Genomic DNA, 19,689 nt, shown 5'->3' on the forward strand with positions numbered 1-19,689 from the left:
GGATTGAAGAAAAACATGGCAAACAATGGAGCTGCTTCTATTGACCTGGGGGGTTTGACTGTATCAATCTCTGAATAGCCATAAAAGCACTAGTTGATTTCCTGGAAAGCCTAATGATCAGGCAAATAGCTGCTGTGCATCAAAACATAGAAGGCCCTCAGAGCTTTACAAAGCAGAAAGCTGATTTAGTTTCTTTAGTACTGATGTTAAGAAATGAGATCAGGAGTTAAAAACTGGTTGGTTTTTATTAACTTAGACTTCAAAAAAACCCTGTAGAAATAACTTTCTAGAATTTCAATTTTAAAATAAAACAAAAAACCTCCAAATCTCTAAACTACAAACCCCTGTAATATTTAGAATGGCACTTTACAAGCCGTAGCCTGGGCAGGAAGGGTTCCTGTTTGTAGGAGGGTCAGCACAGTAGCAGAACCAGAGAGCAGCACCTAGGAGCAGCTGTTAACACTGAGGGCAATGAGGAGGCCCCTTGTCCCCTGTCTTAGCAGTCAGAGCTGCCAACATTATGCTTATTCTGTGCCACAAAGCTCCTTCCCCAGCAGCTCTTGCCGCACCAGTGATGTCAGAGGCTTCCCCCAAAGAGACCTTCTGGCAAGTCGATGTCTGCAGGCCCCTGGTGGTACAGAGTGCCTGGTGCCTGCCCAAGAAACTGGGGCTGAATTATCTCCTCTGCAGAAGGTGTGTCCTTATCGAGGAGCTGTGTCACCACGTCAAGGAATTATTCGAGAAAGTCAGTAGGCTGAGTAGCATTTGTGAGAATAAGAAGGAAATTGGGTATTCTCAGAGACCCTACAGACTATTTGCCTGGGACATAAGTAAGGAAACGTGCCTATTAGAAGTTAATAGATCTTTGATACTAGTATAACCAGAGAGATGTTTTCCATGGCATTGAAAGGGTATCCTTTTAAATATGATAATGGAAGTATACTTCCCAATTCATCTGTAAAGATTGCAATACAGAGTACAAATTAATTTATTCCTGAATGCCATGAAAGTTAAAAAATTGTTCCTCCTTTTTAATGGAAAGGGAAATAATGGTCTCAGGTATAAGGGGAAGTCAGAGGCATTGAACAATGTGTCTCTCTTTAGCAATCCTGAAGCCACAGATGGCATCTGTTATGGGATCATCTTAGTCACCTTGAAATTTTATGTTTAAACCACTTTATGTCTAAGGTTCTGTTGTGAGACAAAACATAAAATGTTCCTGTTTCACCCTCTGAGACAGAGACTTCCTGACATTTAACATAACCCTGGAATTGCCGTTGTGTACCTTTAATCACGTGCTTTCATCACGTGCTCCTTTTCTATTCACTGTGTTTACTGTGAAGACCTGGTGATATTGCTGACCTCATCTAATGTAATACATGCCATTTTTAAATTAAAATATTCTTGTTCTGTATCTTCCAGATATAGGCAGGTATCCATTACCTTTCCTTCAGGATATCATCTGTGTTTTTAGGTAGTTTGGTGTTCTATGGCTCAGTAGAAAAGGATAAAAATAAATTTGGAGGAATAAGGATGTTTTAATGGCTAAACAGTTTATCACTGTAGCAGTTGTTGACAGAAGCATATTAAGAGGTTCCCTCTCACCCAACAGACAATGATACTGACAGTCTGAGATAATTTTAGCAGTTGGATCCATACAAGACATTGAATCTGAGAGATTCGACAGGTTTGAGGTAGACAGATGTTAATGTGATCTATTTTGCTTTATGCATGCGGAGCATCTGACTGCAACTGCATTTTGTTGGCATCTCTGACCTGTTCCCAACTGTAAAAAGCTGAAGTACTTTGTCTTGCCGAGGTGAGGGATATAGAGAGGTGCTGCCCCTAGGAGATTTCTGAAGTTTATGTAAATGAAAGTGGTAAAAGATGAGATTTGAAAAAATAGGAAATAAACGTGGGCCCAATGTGATGATAAAAAGTGTCCTGGAAGTACACTGGAGTATAAATAACTTTAGGGCTAAGATGTTGTGTGCCATCCACTCAAATTGTGGCAATGATTTTGGGACTTATATTAGACATCAGCAAGTATTGTGTCTCTCTTGCCACAGCTACTGTTCTCTGTAGTCAATTATGTGTCCATCAGAATTCAGAATGCATGCTCAGGAATTCCTGAGCTTGATTTTTGGTGTTTATTGAAGTGGATGCATCATGAACAGGAAATTCCGTAACAAAGAGATTTGTTGTTTTGATTTTTCCAGAGTCCTCAGAACTACAGGTGTGTTACAGCTGTGAAGATTATTTCATCTCAAGCTCAATTTTTTACAGAGGTCTTAACCCTGTAGGAATATTTGCCCTTCAGATAGAGAAATCTGATTACATTGAAACCTAAGGGGAAGCATTTGTCTTGAGTGCATAAAGTGGATTATTGGCTTTTCAGGAAACCAACCTTTGCTAAATAGATTTGGCTGTTTCAGGATAGGCCATGATGCCTAGAGCTCAACTTGATGATCCTTGTGGGTCCCTTCCTACTCAGACTAGTCTGTGATTCTCTGATTCTTTTATATTGGTGTGATTTGCAGTGGAGAAGGATGTTTTTCCAACTGACTCTGTTTTTCTTGTTCACATACAGCCCTTTCAATTTTCCTTTATGCTTTTAGTTTTTGTGTCTGAATGTCCAAATGCTGTTTACTTCCTCTGCTTCATTTGCATCTCCCTGTCCCTTGTTGCTTTTTGTGTGCAGGCATACTCCCTTTTATGCAGCTGTTTTTTTTGTTCTATGGTTTGGGTTTTTACTGTTTTGGTTTTTTTTTTCCTTCCCTCACCAGATGTGTATAAGCATGTTTCTCAAGACCTTTTAGGTTACTTAGAAGTGGAGAGTGGAAGGGTGGCAAGAGGGAGGAAGATAGGTATATGCCAGCTTTCTTTGATGGGAAAGAAATCCCACCACTTTGCAGATCCATTTCTATGGATTGCCTTTGCTGCTTGATTCCCTTCTTCTGTAACCTTCAGATAGATGTGCTTTCTGTGGGAGAAAGCACATTTGTGCATATTTGTTATTTTAACTAGTCCCAGTTCCTGAAGTTTTCAGACCAGCCACTTATTTGGAACAAAAGGACTCAGCACCATGACTTACATTAGGTGAATGAAGTGTTCCATCTCTGTTGAGGCACTGAAAAAAATGACTGCATTTTTCAGAGGATGGAAGAATGCTGGCTTTTGAGTTATTTCTGACAATGAGTAACTTTAAATATGGAACCTGACAGATGCCTAACCTTATTTAGGTGATGAAAGGGATGATGAGTTCTTAACAAAGTATGAAACTGAGAGCTTGAAGAGCTGGCCTTGCAATCCTTGAAAATCTGTTTGGTGTTTTGTTCTGGTTTGCTATATTAGTCTGTGATATTCCTGCTTTCTGCTATCTGAGACTCAAGATACAGGATCTAACTTTCTGAATTATGACTGAACCTTGACTATAATTTAGTTTCTTATATTTGTGCAAAGTAAATGCTGACAAACCACCAATATGTATTGGCAGTTACAGTATATGTGGTATGGTCCATCCCATAAAGTGATAGTTCCATGAGATTCAGACTTAATTTTGCTCACTTTTTACTCAGAAGAAATATTTTTTCCCAAATTATTCTAAAATTGGAAAACTTATTTGGATTAACTTTGTTTCCTACTTAACCTGCAGGAAGAGTGAGTCCTGAAACAGGTTTATTTTCTGCATGGTGCATATGGTTTCCAAGACCTGATGCCTCTCTGAGCTGAACTGCTACTGCACATTGAATTAAAAAAGGCTGACTACCTCTGGTTATGAAAGAGGAATGCTGACAGAAGTAGAGTGTAGATTTATCAAAGGTGTAAATTGATTGTAACGTCCGACTTGTAGTGGTAGAGATATTTCAGTGCTGCGTGACATTTGTAATTTAGGAACTACAGGACTAAAGAAGCACCTTATTCTGCAGAGGCTGTAAAGATGTCTTGTGTATATTGCTTTCCTATTGCTTCCTAACATCTTTGAAGATACAAGGGAAAAAGATGAGAGCATTTAGGGAGATGAAGAATGAAAATGGAACCATATTGTCATTGAACTTCACCTGTTTCACATGATCTCCATCTTATTGAGACAATAATGTTAACACAAATGGCTGATTCCTTTCAAAAAGAGCGAATTTTTGATGTGTGGAGGAAGGTGTTATGTGCAAGACCAATAATGGTTTGCTTATCTTAATATTTATCGCTAGTTGTGATCAAAACATGAAGCAGTTGTGTTATAATCCTGCAGCTGCTGTATAAAGAAACTGATTCTATGTGTAACTTGAAAGAACAATAAATAAAATACTGGTTTTTATTTCTCAAGTTCCTTTTTTTCCCGGTTTAGTCAAATTTAGAAATACATCCTCTGAGAGAAGGCGGGCTACAACCAGCCCTCCCCCACGAGGTTCGGGAAAAAATAAATTTTCCTCAAAGGAAAGTGAAAGAGATAAAAACTATTTATTTAACAAACACACAGGAAAAGGATAATAATGCTAAATGATAAAGCCTCTCACTCTGCTGAGAAAAACTCGGGGGAAAATTCAGTCCTTCCGTAGATCTCTCTGTCCCCCTCCTTGGAGCTGGGATGGGGTGGTGGGCCCACCTCCAGGGCCAAGGCCTCGGTGGAAAGTCCTCCCAATGTATTCTGATGTTGAAACTGTCCAGCAGAGAGAAAAGGAAAAAAAATTGAAGTCCCAGTTAAACAAAACTTCAACTCTCCGGAGAAAAAGGAGCTGAGGAAAAAAAACTGCTGAAAGCTGGCTGGAAAGAAAAGCAAGCTGGGTCCTTCCCTTCCCTCCCGCTCCCCTGCCACAGCTGAAAAAGAAATGTCGCTATCTCTGTGTGTCCTTGAACAAGCTGCAAACTGCTTTGAAAAAGTTTTGCTCAGTTTTTCCTTCCCCCTCTCAGGCTCAGCTTAAAGGCGTTGAAAGGCACAAAAATAAATTTCTGGGCATAGGGCAGCAATATGGGATACACATCATAAAGTCACCCCAAGACACTTTTCCTGCAAAGAGCTTTCAAAAGATACAGAAGGAATGACTTTTCTTGCCAGTGAAACATGCCTACCTGTGAGATGAAACATGGAAGTTTTAGCAACATGTAGCAGTAGAATTAATTTTTTTTTTAATTTCAGGACAAAGAGAAACCTACCATACAACAAAAATTGTAGGAAAGGTAGACCAAGCAATTTATCTAAGCAGAATACAGATAAGAGATGAGGCTATTATACTCTTCTAAGGTATTTCTTCAAATACTTAGTAGAAAAACTAACAAACAATACATCTGGATAGGTAGCTGAAGAAATGTGTAGTACCGGTCTCCTTCCCAGGGAGGGAGACCCAACAAATCTCAGATCCTTCAAGTCCTCAGATGCTGAGCTGTTCCAGTAAAAATTAGAGATGCAGACATAAAGATAAGAAGGACATTGTTGAAGAATCCTGCTTTGCCGTTTCATGTTCCAAAGGAGATACCTCTGTTGGTAGGCTTAACTTGGACAGAAAGAGCAAGTCACGCTTCTGCTAGCGGGGATGCTTTTCTGCATTGGGGACTTTTCCACTTTTACTTGATATCTACTGCCCACTCACTCCTCTTTCCACTGTGCATGTGGCACGAAGAAGGCAATGCACCAAGCTTAGCTACAAACAGACAATAAAATCAGAGGTATCTCAGAATATTATGTGAAGACTAGTTCTGAAACTTTGCTTTTAAATACTTTGACTGCTTTAAGTGTTGCCAAAGGAATGAGATTAAAAATAGACCTGAGTCCTGATGGCACTGGTAATTTAGAAACAATTCTACTGCTTTATATATAAGTTGTTTGTCATCTTCTTTCCTTGTTCGTTAGCACTAAAGGGCATGTGCGTGGTAACACAATCTTCATGTTTTATAAGCCTTCCTGTGCTTCTGTCACTTTGCTCCGTAATCCAAAATCCTAATTCCCTGTGACATCCCTATTAGTTGCTCTGAACAAAATTCTGTTGCCACAGAGGATTATGACATCAGGCAATGAAGCAGCAGGAGTAGATGAACTCTCTGAGACAAAGATCATTTTATAATGCAAATGGCCCATAGTACTAAGAAGTGAGGCCAAGTACCCAGCATCTATGCTGTGCTGTCACAACTGACTCTAAAGATGGCAGATCAGGCTTCAAGCTTCCTTGTGGTATTTTCAGGCTTTCAAAATTCCTCATCGTTGTGGATTTTTCTTTCTCTTTCCCCCTCCCTGCTCCCCCCCACCCCCAGCTGCTGAAAGTGCTGTTCCCATCTGCACAGCTGGTTTCTGTAAAATACAATTCAGATATCATAATACAGGCCATGAATTCAAGTACTTTGGCTCTCTGGGCCCTATTGAATGAACACCTCAAGCCACAGGTACTGGGACTCGTGCAGTCTTATTCCTTGAAGAGTCCTTTCTCTTGCAGCATCTAGACAAAGGATATGCCCATTGTCAAGTCCAGTTACTGATTAAAGTATTCTCAGAAGAATGTAGGAATAGCGGAGAAACGTTGTTGAAAATGGTGTTCTGTTCTGCTTCTAGGTAATGGTCTTTGTAGTTGATGCTGTAGCAAGTTTGCATAGTGTCACACTTGCTTTCTGGTTTAATTTTTAAAATATAGATATTCTGCTTCTTTATACATCTAGGAGTATTGGCATTCATGTTTGGGGTTAGAGGTTAGATAGTGGGATAGTAATGTGTGGGAGAGGTGTCAGTTCCTCATTGCTTATCCTCAGATAATCCAGACATTTTAGGCAAAATGACAACTAATATTTTATTTCAGATTGTTAAATGTTATCCCTTCTTTTGCTCGGCCAGAATAAGTCTGTAGCAAGTGTCAGACCACAACCTGATGCACATGTATATATATTTATATCCATGATTTTTACAAGAGTAAAGGCAGGAGGGAAGCCTGTACATACATGTGCCTACCGGCCCACGCTGCAAAGTCTGTCAGCTCTGTTCTAATCCTAGAAGTGATCTGTTAATTTCACACTGTGCCACTGAAACCACTGGGATTCTTATGGCTGCAAATGAGAGTCAGGTGGGTGGGAAGAAGAGGCGGAGGGGAGGCGAAAAGTGTTGAAAAATGCTGCTCAACTTTCCTTCAGCATAGCAACATGGGGTTTTCTTGCTGTGGCTGCTGCTGTCACTTCTTTTCAATAGGTGAACTTTCCTTCAGGGATTTTGTTGTCATCTTCTATTAACCACACTTATGCTTCTACCTAGAGGTTTTGGGGTTTGTTTATTTTTTTTAAACAGTGTACTAAATTCTGGAAGAAGCTCAGGTTTTTGTTAACATTCAAACTCTGCTTACAGAGTCACATGTTCCTTCTCATTGCAGGAGAGATGTAGAAAAATGCAGATAGCTGAAAAGCTACTGAAATTCATCTATTCTGTTCCTGCAGTGAGGAAAGATGATCTGATGGGGAGAGCAGAAACTCTGCACCAATGCTATAAGGGCCCATTCCTGGCTTGGTCTTAGAATTGTTGGGAGAATCATGGCCTGACATGGGACTTCCAGTTAGATGTGGGTTCTACAAGGGCTTGTAAATATGGAAGTGCCCAGGTGTGCTATCTCAATATCAAAGATTCTGAATAATGATGGGATTTAGTGAAATCACTATGAATAGTGTCAGACAGAGGTTGAAGGGTTTAATTTTATGTTAAAATATTTTAAAATGCTGTCTCCACATTGGTCTGTCCTACCTAATCGATAAAATATAGATGGTGGTGCTGATGTGATGAAGAAATAAGTACCAGGAGTAGGCTTGAGCCTTGCGGAGTTGCTTTTGCTAGCAAAGACTGTGAAGAAAGATGATGGGATGGGTTGAACAGTTGTTTCTTTGTCCTTATAATATTGTCCTAGACTGGAAGTGGTTAATGAACTGATCCCAGGCAGCCTAGCCAGTTGATCCTTTATTATCTGCTTTATTTCTTTTGCTTCTTCTTTTCCAACGCATACAGGATATAGCATAGTAGGTATATCAAATGTATGTGTACATTTTATTTAAAATCACGCACAATAGGATTGACATACCTTTGTGTAGAATGCTGAAGATAAAATATTTTCCCAGGAAGTAACCTGTAAACTCATGTTTTTGTAATCTATGACTTGCAGCTTCATGCCCGCTCTCAGATGATTCAGAATCCAGCTACTTCCTCGTGGGTGACATAGTAGCTGTCATTCAGAGTCCCTCTGATCTGAAGATTACTTTTTTGCCTGGATTTTGTCTTTGCAAGGCTTATCTGAGCAGGCTAGCAACTGTTAGCTGCAAATCACAGAACAATGAGTTCTGTTAGTGTGGCTGCTTCCTTTTCTGCTTCTACCAAAAGCATGGAAAGCAGTCCAGAAGGAAGTGTTGTGGACTAGTGTCATGCCCTTCTGAGGACTTTATTAGCATGTTTCCAGAGGAACCTATGTAATAGGTCAGAGTCTTTGGTTTTTTGTTTGGTTGATTTCTATTAACCTGTAAAGCCAAGTTGTAGCCAGCTGAGGCTTCAAAACTTCAATTTGAATCTGCATTATCAGGGTTCTTTGGGTGTGGTGAGGCATTGTTCATGGGCCCATTAACTAGCTTTCATTTCTATACAGGGATCAAACTTCTAGGGAAGCACAAAAACCTGGCCATGTTTGTTGGCCTGGCATCACCCCTATTTTACTGTAAATTTCTTTGAGCAAGTTGAGAACATATGAGCTGGGCCTGGCTAAGAGGGAATATATTGCTGTTCCCCCTTCCTTCTTGCTCTGTGTTACAGTTTGCTGTTTTGTTGTGAGGTGTACACTTGTCTTTGTGCTCTTTTTACCTGAGTTTCTTGCATGTCCAGGAATGGAAGTGTTTGGTTAGTGCTTTCTTTCTTCTGTGTGAGGATCCTGATGGTAATGATTAATTGAAGCTTTTGTGGGCCTGACCAAAGTGATTCTCTCAGTTTTATTTCACTCTTTCTTTGTCATCATTTCTCCAGGACCGAGCACTACCTGCCAGGAAGATTCCTGTGCAAATCAGGGCATCTGTAATCAGCAATGGGAAGGCTTCACCTGTGATTGCTCCATGACTTCATATTCTGGGAGCCAGTGTAATGATCGTAAGTACACTTTTCAGTGCATTGGTGATCTGTGAGTTCTGATATGTGACAGCACAGAGAACATGATTTGGTGTTCTTTCAATTGCAATACAACTTTCCCAGTGTGAAAGCCAAACTTTTTTTCTTGGAAATTCCTTTAAAGCCTATAGCAGTTATTTTTTTTTTCTCCTTAAAATCAAAATATGCAATTCAGCATATATTGGTTTTGTTTGGTTGTTTTCTGTTGGTTCCCCCCCCCCCCCCCCCCCCATCTTCTTTTTGAAAGGTAACTCGACCAGGCCAGTGGTGGTAATTGATGTTAATGGAATTCCTGGTTTAGAGAAACCAGAAATGACTTGCAAATATTGTATGTAATATTTGCATAGGTAAAAAATGTCTAGGTATTATATACTGCATTATGCTTTGAGATTGTCATTCAAACCTTGGTGAAAAAGACATGTAATGCATGTAAAATGAGTAGTGTTCTAGATAGTCTTCTACTGAAATACTAGCTGTACGCTGTATGCTGGCTACTGTTTGCAAGAATGTTCAGTTAAATACACAGCAGCACTGTTGTGCTTCTTGCTGTATTGATTTGCTTCATCTCAAAACATTGGATGTTCTTGGCCAATTACTACTGGGATCTCTGATAAAATAATTGAACGAACCCCTTAAGTCTGCCTTTAGGGGGCAGATAATCAGCTTTTTGACATTCCCTCTGCTCATCATGATTTGGCCTTTGTTCCTGCCGGGAGGGAACAGATCACTTCAGCTTTACTGTGTGCCTGCTTCTCTTATTTGAGGTGATAGTCCCCTTCTCCCTCACTGCTCCAAGGCAGGGAGCAAAGGAATACATCATGAGTGCTGTAGAAAGCATAACAGTAGGCTTCAGTAATTTGGTTCACCATGCGTATTAATTTTAAACCCAGAAAAAGCTGCTTTTCATTAAGGTATTTGTGGTAGACTTAATTAGTGGTACCAGCAAGGTCCATGCAATATTGGTACCACAGCGCTGTCATATCTGCAACCCATCCCCTAAAAGTCTGAGACATGACTGAATTGATTGGCACATATGAAAAGCTGTTTAGCACATGGTGACAATCCACTTCTGCTGAAGGCCAAAAAGCCTGTTTTTCTGAGTCATTCATAATATGTAGTGTTTGTGTTGGTCTCCCATTTCTTCCAGCATATTTCTCTCAAACAGATATTGGAAAGGCCTATCAGCATTCATACTTTGACAGGGGCTGTATAAAAAAGGTACTACTGACACAGATTTAAAGACTGTAAAGCTATGTCTGGTTTTGGGTTGCTTTGGAATTCAGAATGTTTCCTTTGGGTCCAGAAGAAACCATATTGGAGTCACAAGATCTGGTGCCAAGTTTCTGCATTTTTGTTTTGGTTTGCTTTTATCAATTGGAGACCCACTTTCCCACTCTCAGACTATGTGTTCAGTCAATCAGTTTAGACTTGCTAAGCGTAGAACAAAACGTGTGAAAGAAATGCTACTTTGAATTCTGTTGGGCTGCATTTAAATACATATCCAGGAAATATCTTATGTTACTGATACTGTGGGATTTGTTTCTAATGTGTTTGGCTTCACAACTACAGAACATTGCAGTGCCCTTGTTAAGCTCTTGCTAATGGCTTAGAACAGGCCCTGAAGCATCAGGAAGAGCCAGGTTCCTGTGTCTGTAATTGGGGATTTCTTGCTGCTTTTTTAGAGCTGGCAGCTGGAAACACTGCAGAGAGGGGAGTTTGAAATGAGTGGGGGTGTTGTGGGCAGCGTAGCAACCAGCCTCCAGTTATCAGGCCTGGCTGGTAATTTACAAATGCTCGCAGAAGGATGTGGGTTTCAAAATGATCTGGAAAGGTAAGTTGTGTGGACTTCTTCTGGAACATGACAAGACTTCATCCTGGACCTTCAAAAAGTGCGTATGACTTTTTTTGTGGGTTTTGTTTGCTTGATGATTTTGGCTTTGTCATGTATCATTGGAAATAGAGTTCTACTCCTGGCTTCCTGATACAGTTAGGATACATTGTGGGTGGTGTAGTTGAGAAGGCTTAAGTCCTGTTCCTACCTTTTAGATATTGCTAATCGAAGTACAGGCATCTATCAATTGAAGTTAATATTCTAGACTGGATTTTAGTGCAAGTAATGGCAGGGGGAGATAACATCTGTGTAACCTGAGGCCTTTTATTTAGAAATGCATCAGGTTCTTTGATAGAAAGTTTTTTTGGCCACAGCAGTCCATTCTATTAATTTACATTATGGCTATTTCTACCTTACGAGCAATCTGTGGTCTCCCACTGGTATAAATATGGAGTATTGAAGTAAATAGAACAGGTGGAGTTTTAAACAATGGAAATGATAGCAAAAGGCTAACTTACTGTATATATTTTGCCTTTCTATTTCTGTTAATCAAGTCAAATGTCCACGCTGGAAATTTGCATTTTCATGTGTTTGATGAAGAATATATCAATGCCTCTGAGACAGATAAATGGGAAGTATGGTGTTCTCTTCAGTTATTCTTGATGATCTCCTAGATTATCCCAAATTAACTATTGGTAGGTGTGGTTTGTGTTTGGGTTTTTAAAAATTATTTGCTAGAGCAAACTTTGCAAAGATATTCAGTCTTATCAATGCTGAGTAAAGCTTGGTGTGCCAATTTGTTTTTCCTTTTTAATTTTTGTCCCAGGACTGGGCCATTAAGCTTCCTAATTCAGATGCAATTGGCTTGGAAGCACCTGTGCTTCCCCGTCACCCTTCAGAGGTGGCAACATGTTTATCCATTCACCAGTATTGCTTAGCAAGACAGGGATTTAAATTCCTAGTGGAAATGATGATACAGCCTTTAATTTTAGCTGTTTTTCTGTAGATCTGTTTTAGATGTTTTTTACACTGTAGGAATCAAGATTCTTCAGAATAAGAAATTAATGGGACCTATGGGGGCATAAATTCAGTTTTACTGTGCTTCATTCTGAGTTGTATGACTGTATCGACATTAAAAACAAGCACAGGAATAACCTGCAGACACCCCCTGTCCTCAAATTCATTTGAGAAGGTCCATTGCATGAAAGTGTATTTAAAGGTTTGGCCTTCACACTGGCCAGTACTAACAACTGAAAAGAAAGGTAGAAGTAGAGGCAATGGTACTATTTGCAATATACTGGTTTATTCTCCATGCCATTTAAAATCTATTCTTAATTTTTTGAAGTTACTCCACACTCTTCAATCTATAGATGTTTTAATCATTTCAGCATCACATTCGATAAATGTGGGCTTTCAACTTATTTTTAGAATTTACATATTGCTCTAAGATGTAGGAAGTCAGTGTTATTGTACTGCAGTTTTGATATTAGAAATATTAAAGAACCCTGGCATGCCAAGCTGTTGCTTAGACTGTTCAAAAGTGCAACCTTAAGCATGTAAGGTAGCAGAGTTGAAGTTAACCCATGATGTTAGTGAAGTGTCTTGCATGTGGGGTGAACTCCATCCTGTTACTCTTAACCATGATATGAGATGAAAACATGGGAGTGAAACATTCCAACCTACCTGAGATGGGACCTATATTTAAACTGTTGTCTATGAACAGCTTTACAGATTCTTTAATTAATTCACGTTCTTGTTTATCTGGTCAAACAATAACATTTTCTGCACAGAGAGAATGCATAAAAAGAGGCATTGCCAATCTAGCTAATGGGAATGGTATATCCATGTCAAACTAGATCATAGAAAATGCTGGTTTATACTCAGTGCCTCATGCAGATGAGCAACACTGAAGGTCAGACTTTCCAAGAGCAATTGCCAGGCTAACACAAGTATGTATTAATGGAGGTGTTTGTCTGTAAAAGATCAATGATTTGTAGCAATGACTAGTGCAAGCAGAGTATAAAGCACCTTTTCAAATAGGTTTTATGTTGTTGAAACAGTTAAATCCATCTGCCAACTATTGACTGGCTTTTTAGAGGGGTTATTTATTAATTTTTTTGTAAACTTCGGGTTGTAACAGCCACCTGGTTTAAAAACAACTTTTCCATCTGATTGGTAAAGAGAAAAGGCAGCTCAAGCTTTTTGTCCTCTTGTGTTTGTATCTTCATATGGTTCCAGTCTCCATGCTTTACAAGGATCCTGTTGATAAGTAATCCTCTAACCTCCCAATGAGATTGCTTGGCAAAGTGATGCTTGTTTTTTGTCTAGGAGAGAAGTAATATACAGGGCTGCTGGGGCTTTTTTTGTGTAATAAGTTATATTTTTTTCCCAATCCCTTTTCATGTGATGCATAACCTACATGCTTTTACTGTCTTTATGTGAAACACACTTGGAGGAGGGAAGGATTAGAGGGAAAGGGAGTTATGGTGACTTTGTTCCTTTGTTAATTTAGCACCATCACAAGAAGAGCTTTTGATAACTCCAGTTATGTAATTGAAGTGAGTGAGGCTTACTAGCCAAATTTTTTTTTCATTTGACATAAAAGGAAGGGTATCAAAATTAGCAAAAAATGTCTAAGACCAATACTTTAGAGTAAAGCACAGAATATTTTCGATGGATTAAGGAAGACTGAAGCTGGCCTTAGCCGCATGTATGTGAGATAGGTTGTCAGAGGTTGTCAGAGCAGGCCCATCTCTCTGCATTAATGCCCTGCCTTTTTGCACCCTACAAAGTAGGTGAATGAGAACCAAAGTGCTTTGTTGCTTCTGGAGCATAGTCTGTAAACTAGGTTGCAGTGGCAGAACTGGTTTCCCTCACACCTGCTTAAATAGCATGGCAGAATAACCATTGGAAGAGACTACTAGCAGGGCAAATGACTAAATAAGTAACCCTTCCTTTATGGTGATGGCTTTATTCTGACGTGTTTGTGAGCCATTTGCACCCCAAACTTACTTTATCTCTGTCACTGAGCAGTTACACCTCATGCTCTCCAGTGCAGGATTCAGACCACCAGTCAGGAGATGAGCCCTATTCCCTCTCTCTTAGTATTTTGTGTTTTTCACCATCTGGGCCAATTTTTGTCCAGAATTCATGACCTCTTTTAATGTCAATGCCAACATACTCAGCTTGATTTACTTACAGAAACCCTCTTCATTGTTCATGTTTAATTATCACCCATTCGTTTCTAATGTGCCCAGCTTACTCACTTACTGAGTCAGAGAGCAAGAGGTTGCTAGTGTGTAGAAAATAAATCTGCATAGACTTCATTAGTCATGCATGGCTAAACCAGTCAGCTGTTTAAATACCAGCATGCTTGGGGATTTGCCTTTGATACTACAGAGACATCCATCCTACATGAAGCAAGAGTCACCTCTGATTTATCTTGGGTGAATCATACTTCATTACAACAGGTCAGGCACTCTGCCTACTTCTTAGTTCTCCCCTCATGCTTTCTTCTTGCTTACTTAGTGGTCTTTCACATAACTAGTGTTTTCTGGCTGTTGGCTCATTTTCAGTTCCTAACCTAAGACTTTGGTGTCTTATGACAGTGAATGACCTTATCCTCTGAGAACTGGGATAAAAAAGAAGAGAAATGCAACTGTAGAAATGCAACTGTGTACTTTAGTACATGATGTGTAAATTGTACCACTGTGATTTGGGTTATGAACCCTGCTTTCATCCTTCTTGGCACTGTTTAGTTTCATTTGCCCTGCAGTGCCAAGTAATGCAACATCTTTAGGGCAAGGATCTGGTGCTACTTCTCATTAAAGCACCGTGCACTTTTCTGATGCTTGGTAATAGCCCACAACATAATTGCCTTAGCTCTTCAGTGCTTTAAGAATGCTCAATCTTTTCAGTGTACTGAAAGGCATTTCCCCTCCCTTGAGTAACAGCTGTAAAACATCAGATCAGACTGCAGATCAAGAGCTTGTTTGCCCCATGTTCCCTTTGGGAGTCATCTGGAATGGGTAGTGCTGTCAACATCAGAGGGAGAGATTTGTCTGTCCCTGTTTTGGGGGAGAAAGAGGGAATTTGAGTGACAGGTGCTTTTTGAAATTGCTTCTTCTGCACCTTTCAGCTTCTCAAGGTGCCCTGACATGAAAGCATTTCCTTTTTAATTGTGAAAGCTAGCCAACTTTATCCTTTTGTGATCCCCAAAATGCAGCTAGGTCTCTGGTGAGTAATTTAATTACGATTGCTTCAACAGCTTGGCAGAAGGAGCATTTAGAATGAGAGCTGTAATCAGTCACTGATATCTGTGCACACCTGGCTGCTGTCAGCACATAAGCTATGGTCCAGCCGTGCTGCAGACTTCTATAGCATGGAAGGAGAGAGACTTTTTACAGGTGGGAGTGATTACAGCCGCTGTTACCAACCTGTGAGCAGTTCAAGCAGTTAATTCTCTTCCTGATGCTGCTCACCAGCTATGCCATTTTCATAAGCATGTCACAGAAGGCTCTTGCCATAATTTTGTTCCTTGTGACCTCTGCTCTCTTTGAAAGTATTTTTCTTTAACTTGATACTCTTTGGTAGTCATGGCAATAATTACCACTTTTCATCTTAAAAGCATCTGAGTGTTACTGTGTCCTACGTATTTTGCCCCATGAAAGATTTGGCCTCAGAAACTGTTCCTTCAGTAATGGCACACACAGGGTATAATCACTGATAAGACACTGATGTAAGTTGGCAGCAGTAACAGAAATGTTGTACAGCAAAATAGGAGTCTCTGTTTGTTCTGTCACCCCAAGCTCCATTTGTTGATGATCTGTAAGCACATCTTCTGACTAAATGTAAGATAATAAAGTGTTCTAAATTGTCAAGTGCAACAAGGATTTGATTAATTTTAAATTTAGATTTTTCTTTGTAATATCCTGCCCATGTTCTTATTTGTTTTAAGAAGCAGTAAATGTAAAAACTCAGAAAAACACCAAAACGGTCTTCAACCATCAATTTTACTCTTTAAAGATTCTTTTCTTCTTATAGTAGCTTCTTCACAGAAGATGGTACAGAACTGAATTTGGAAGATGGTGAAAAATGTATGTAGAATTAGATTTTATAGGCAAAAATCACCCTGAGCTTGAGGACTTTTGAGTGGATTTTTTTTCACACAATGCTGTGAAACTTCTATCCTTGATTGTATTGTCCAGATACTTTTGATAATCTCACACCTACAATGGTTTCATCAGCATGAGGTATTTTGAGTGCCATATGGTATGCAGATAGTACCTGTTCTTTTGCAGACAAAGGAAAAGAAAAACGCTTGCAAAATGTGTTTGGTCTTTTAGCTGTTGCTATTGATCTGCAACAGGATACCCAGTCACTAGTCCAGGTGAACACACAGCTGGCTTTGATCATTCCCTCCAATCCCCTATGACTCTGGCACTGTGGATTATGAAAATATGATTTCCATGTTGGGCTTACTGTCCTGGAAGCTCTGACTTGCAATAATCCTTAATCTGTTTTTTGTCCCACCTGGGTTTTTTGTGCTCTCCCGTCTTTGCAGCACTCAGCTGAGTTATATATGTGTGCTTTTAAACTGTTGATCTAAATCTGATGTGTGATAAGTGGGGTGTAATGGTATTAATGAGATGGGATAGGGTTCACTTGGTGCTTTCCCAAACAGCATGGCGCTCTTTGCCATAGCACACACTATATTGCCTCCTTATTCCTATTGAGTCCTCAAGGTGTGATTATTGTTTATTTCCCGGGGTGTCTACACAGAGAACAGTTTGCAAAGAGGAACCTATTTTATTAGGTGAGAACAAAGAGATGAGGATTGAAGTCAATATTTTCTATTTTCCAGACTAGACTTTGTTTGCAGTAACATTTTAAAATACAAAGTAATTATTTTAATTCAATGGGGTAACTTTTGATTATGCCAATATTTGCAGATCAAAATCTGGTATAGGATTCTCACAGTCCACATATCAAATGTGCCTAATTGTTTTAAGATTTATATATATTGTTTTTATGCCTTAGACTAAAAGCTACCTTTAAGATTAAAGTCATTAGATGGACAAATCTATGTCACAAAATATTTACATCTGTGGGTAGCTGAGAGAATGTCCACATGCAGAGAGATTCAGGCAGCACTAGAATTTTTAAACTTTTTTCTTCTTGGTTTTTGAGCCTGCGAATCTGGGCCTACTTAAGAGAGGAAGCTGGGGTCAGTAGGGCTCAAGAGAGAGATCTTTTACGCTTATTTGGTTTTTTTGCAATGGAAATTGTTAACAGAAAAACAAAGGCAGGAGGCGTCAGAGGTCCTGAAGGAGATTCTTTGTTCACTATCCAAGCTGCCTAATGTACTAATTATTTCCTGTCATTGACAGAAGGCTACTATTGATCTCCAGTGGAGTTTAGCTGCATATAGGAACATAGCTTTATTATGTTGCAATCTTGTTACCCAGGAGCTGGTATAATAATCTCAGCTGTAGAACATTGGGGATTAGATGAAAAACCTTAATTACAGTTATCTTAATAATGATCCCTGAGGGGCAGATTGAAACTGGCTGCTTGGGTACCTGTGAAACAAGTTTTGCACAGGGGAGCACATTTTGGTGGATTTCATTTATCTTTCTAGAGGTGTTTCATTGTGTACTGAGGCCTTGGCAAATGCTGGGAGTGGAGTTTGGGACTTCAGTTGCCTTTTACTGTTCTTAGAGATTTTGGGACACAAAATAACTTCTCTGATTGTGGGAGGAATTAGGCTTTTCAGTAAAAACCCCCAAGAACAATTATATAACTTGACTTCTATTGGGATGTAAGTGTTAACTGAAACCACATTTAGCTAACAGCTGTCTGCAGATGAAAACACTTCCAAAGCTGTGAATGTTAGTTCATTTCAAACTCTTGGATGTATACAGGGCTGGTGAAAATCTTTCATGGGTGGTAGTTTAATCAGTGAAAACTGCACACTTATGGCAAGCAAAATTTTGCATATTTTAGTGAAAGTCTTAGAATAGCTTTGAACAGAAAAAAAGAGGAATAAAAAAACAGGATGTGGTTGATTTACTCATTTCCAAAACAAAGCTCAGGATTCATTGACTGTATCAAAAGGATGAACTTATTGTGAAAGTTAGCAGAAAACACTTACAAACCTGAGAAGACAACTAGCCTTAGTTTAAAAGCGTTGACCTAAGTTAGTTCATCCTCCTCTGCCTAGGTTTATTATTTAATAAGCTACTGTGCCATGACTTCCTGAGGCTCTTCACAGACCTCTGTGTTGGAGATAAGCAGCATGGCCTTGTGATGGCCTCCCTGGTCTAGGATATGCCTTTCAGGATATTGCCAGCACAGTGCTTGAGAGTGTGGTCTGGAGCAGGATGGGGAAAGAGAGCAGAAAATGACTCCATCCCTAAGAAAGCAGAGTTTGATCTTTGTAGCTTTTATTCAAGTGTCTCTAGCCTTAATGCGAGAGTAGCTGTGCTCATGTCTATTGAGTAACTCTCTCGGAGAACATAACAGACCTCTAGACCAGAGTGTCTTCACTAGACTCTGACTTTAATAATGCAACTGCCAAATATAAGCATGTTTTTCTTCCAGAGAGACTCTAATGTTTATTTTGAAGGAAGTGTTGTTGGTGCTCTATTCTTCTTGTCTCTCATCTGAAACCTATTTGCAGTGCTTGACGAGAGCAAAACTGGTGTCAGGTTTGCTGGCTTCCCATAACCATCTGTCATATTTCTTTTCTTTCTTTTTTTTTCCTCTCTTTTTCAGATTGTACTAAATGACCTTCTGTCTGTTACATTTCTGCCCTCTGATCTCAGGGAAATGATGAAGATAGATAGCAATATCACAAGCCATCCATCATACAATTTGTAGGTCCCTTAGAAGCATCTGTGTCTTTAACAGTTCATCTGTCACAGATAGACTCATAATTCAACACCACAAAATGCTGAAGAGAGAACTAATACTGGTATTTCTTTTTATTACTGAAGACTTCAGCCATCAGGTGTCTTTCACTTGGATATGCAGACTGTTGTCACAAGTGCCTGTGCACCAGGGTTTAAATTATGGCTCCAAGCCAAATTTATGTTACGGAAACAGAGCTATTGCTGACATCAGCAAAGACTCATTTTCCTGCTTTGCTGTTGTAACACTGGATTGCTTGTGTTACCAGTGCAGAATGAACTGAGCAGACCTGGCTTTCAAGCCTTTGCTCTGTGTGAATGAGCTGAAGTTCTCAGAAGCAGTGGCTGTGAATCTGACTGCCAGCAAATAGTTGTAGTCACTCCTGCTGTGTCATATGGGACAAGAGAAAATCTGTTTGAGTGACTGTAGATATGTGTGAGAGACAGAGACACCAGCATCTATATTTAGGTTGATGGGCATAATATTTGACAGAAACACGTAAAGTTACCCAACAGGGCATGATTTTGATGTCTGGTACCTGTACTGTCAGCTGTGCAGAATATGTATTTGGTAGACGAGTTGCCATGCCTAGATATCTGAAATACCTGTCTGAACTATTGCTGGGTTGTGCACACTTGCATAGTATATTGAGCTAGGCAGGGCACCATGTTAATCCTATATGCCACATAATGCTGAAGCATATAGTGCTGCAGGATGGAGAATATCCTGAGAATTCATCCTGTTGTAGTTACTTGAATGCTGGGGATTGGCATCAGACAGAATTATCTATGCTTCACATTGTTAAACACAAATTATAGGAGTAGCGTGTTTGTACTGTCAGAAAAAA

At 39.6% G+C, this 19,689-nt stretch overlaps 1 protein-coding gene across 5 annotated transcripts in view; it reads left to right on the forward strand.

The window, feature by feature from the left end:
- Nucleotides 1-19,689, forward strand: part of NRXN3 (neurexin 3) — a gene marked incomplete at both ends in the record, with an annotated part of 923,636 nt that overhangs the window by 394,315 nt on the left and 509,632 nt on the right. For all 5 annotated transcript variants that reach the window (XM_082282834.1, XM_082282836.1, XM_082282835.1 and 2 more), the window contains one exon: nucleotides 8,963-9,082. In XM_082282834.1, coding sequence (XP_082138960.1) covers nucleotides 8,963-9,082 — 120 coding nt within the window. The remainder of the gene's footprint in view (nucleotides 1-8,962; nucleotides 9,083-19,689) is intronic.

This window comes from Coloeus monedula (genome assembly GCF_965178545.1).
Source record: "Coloeus monedula genome assembly, chromosome: 6".
NCBI classification, from domain to species: Eukaryota; Metazoa; Chordata; class Aves; order Passeriformes; family Corvidae; genus Coloeus; species Coloeus monedula.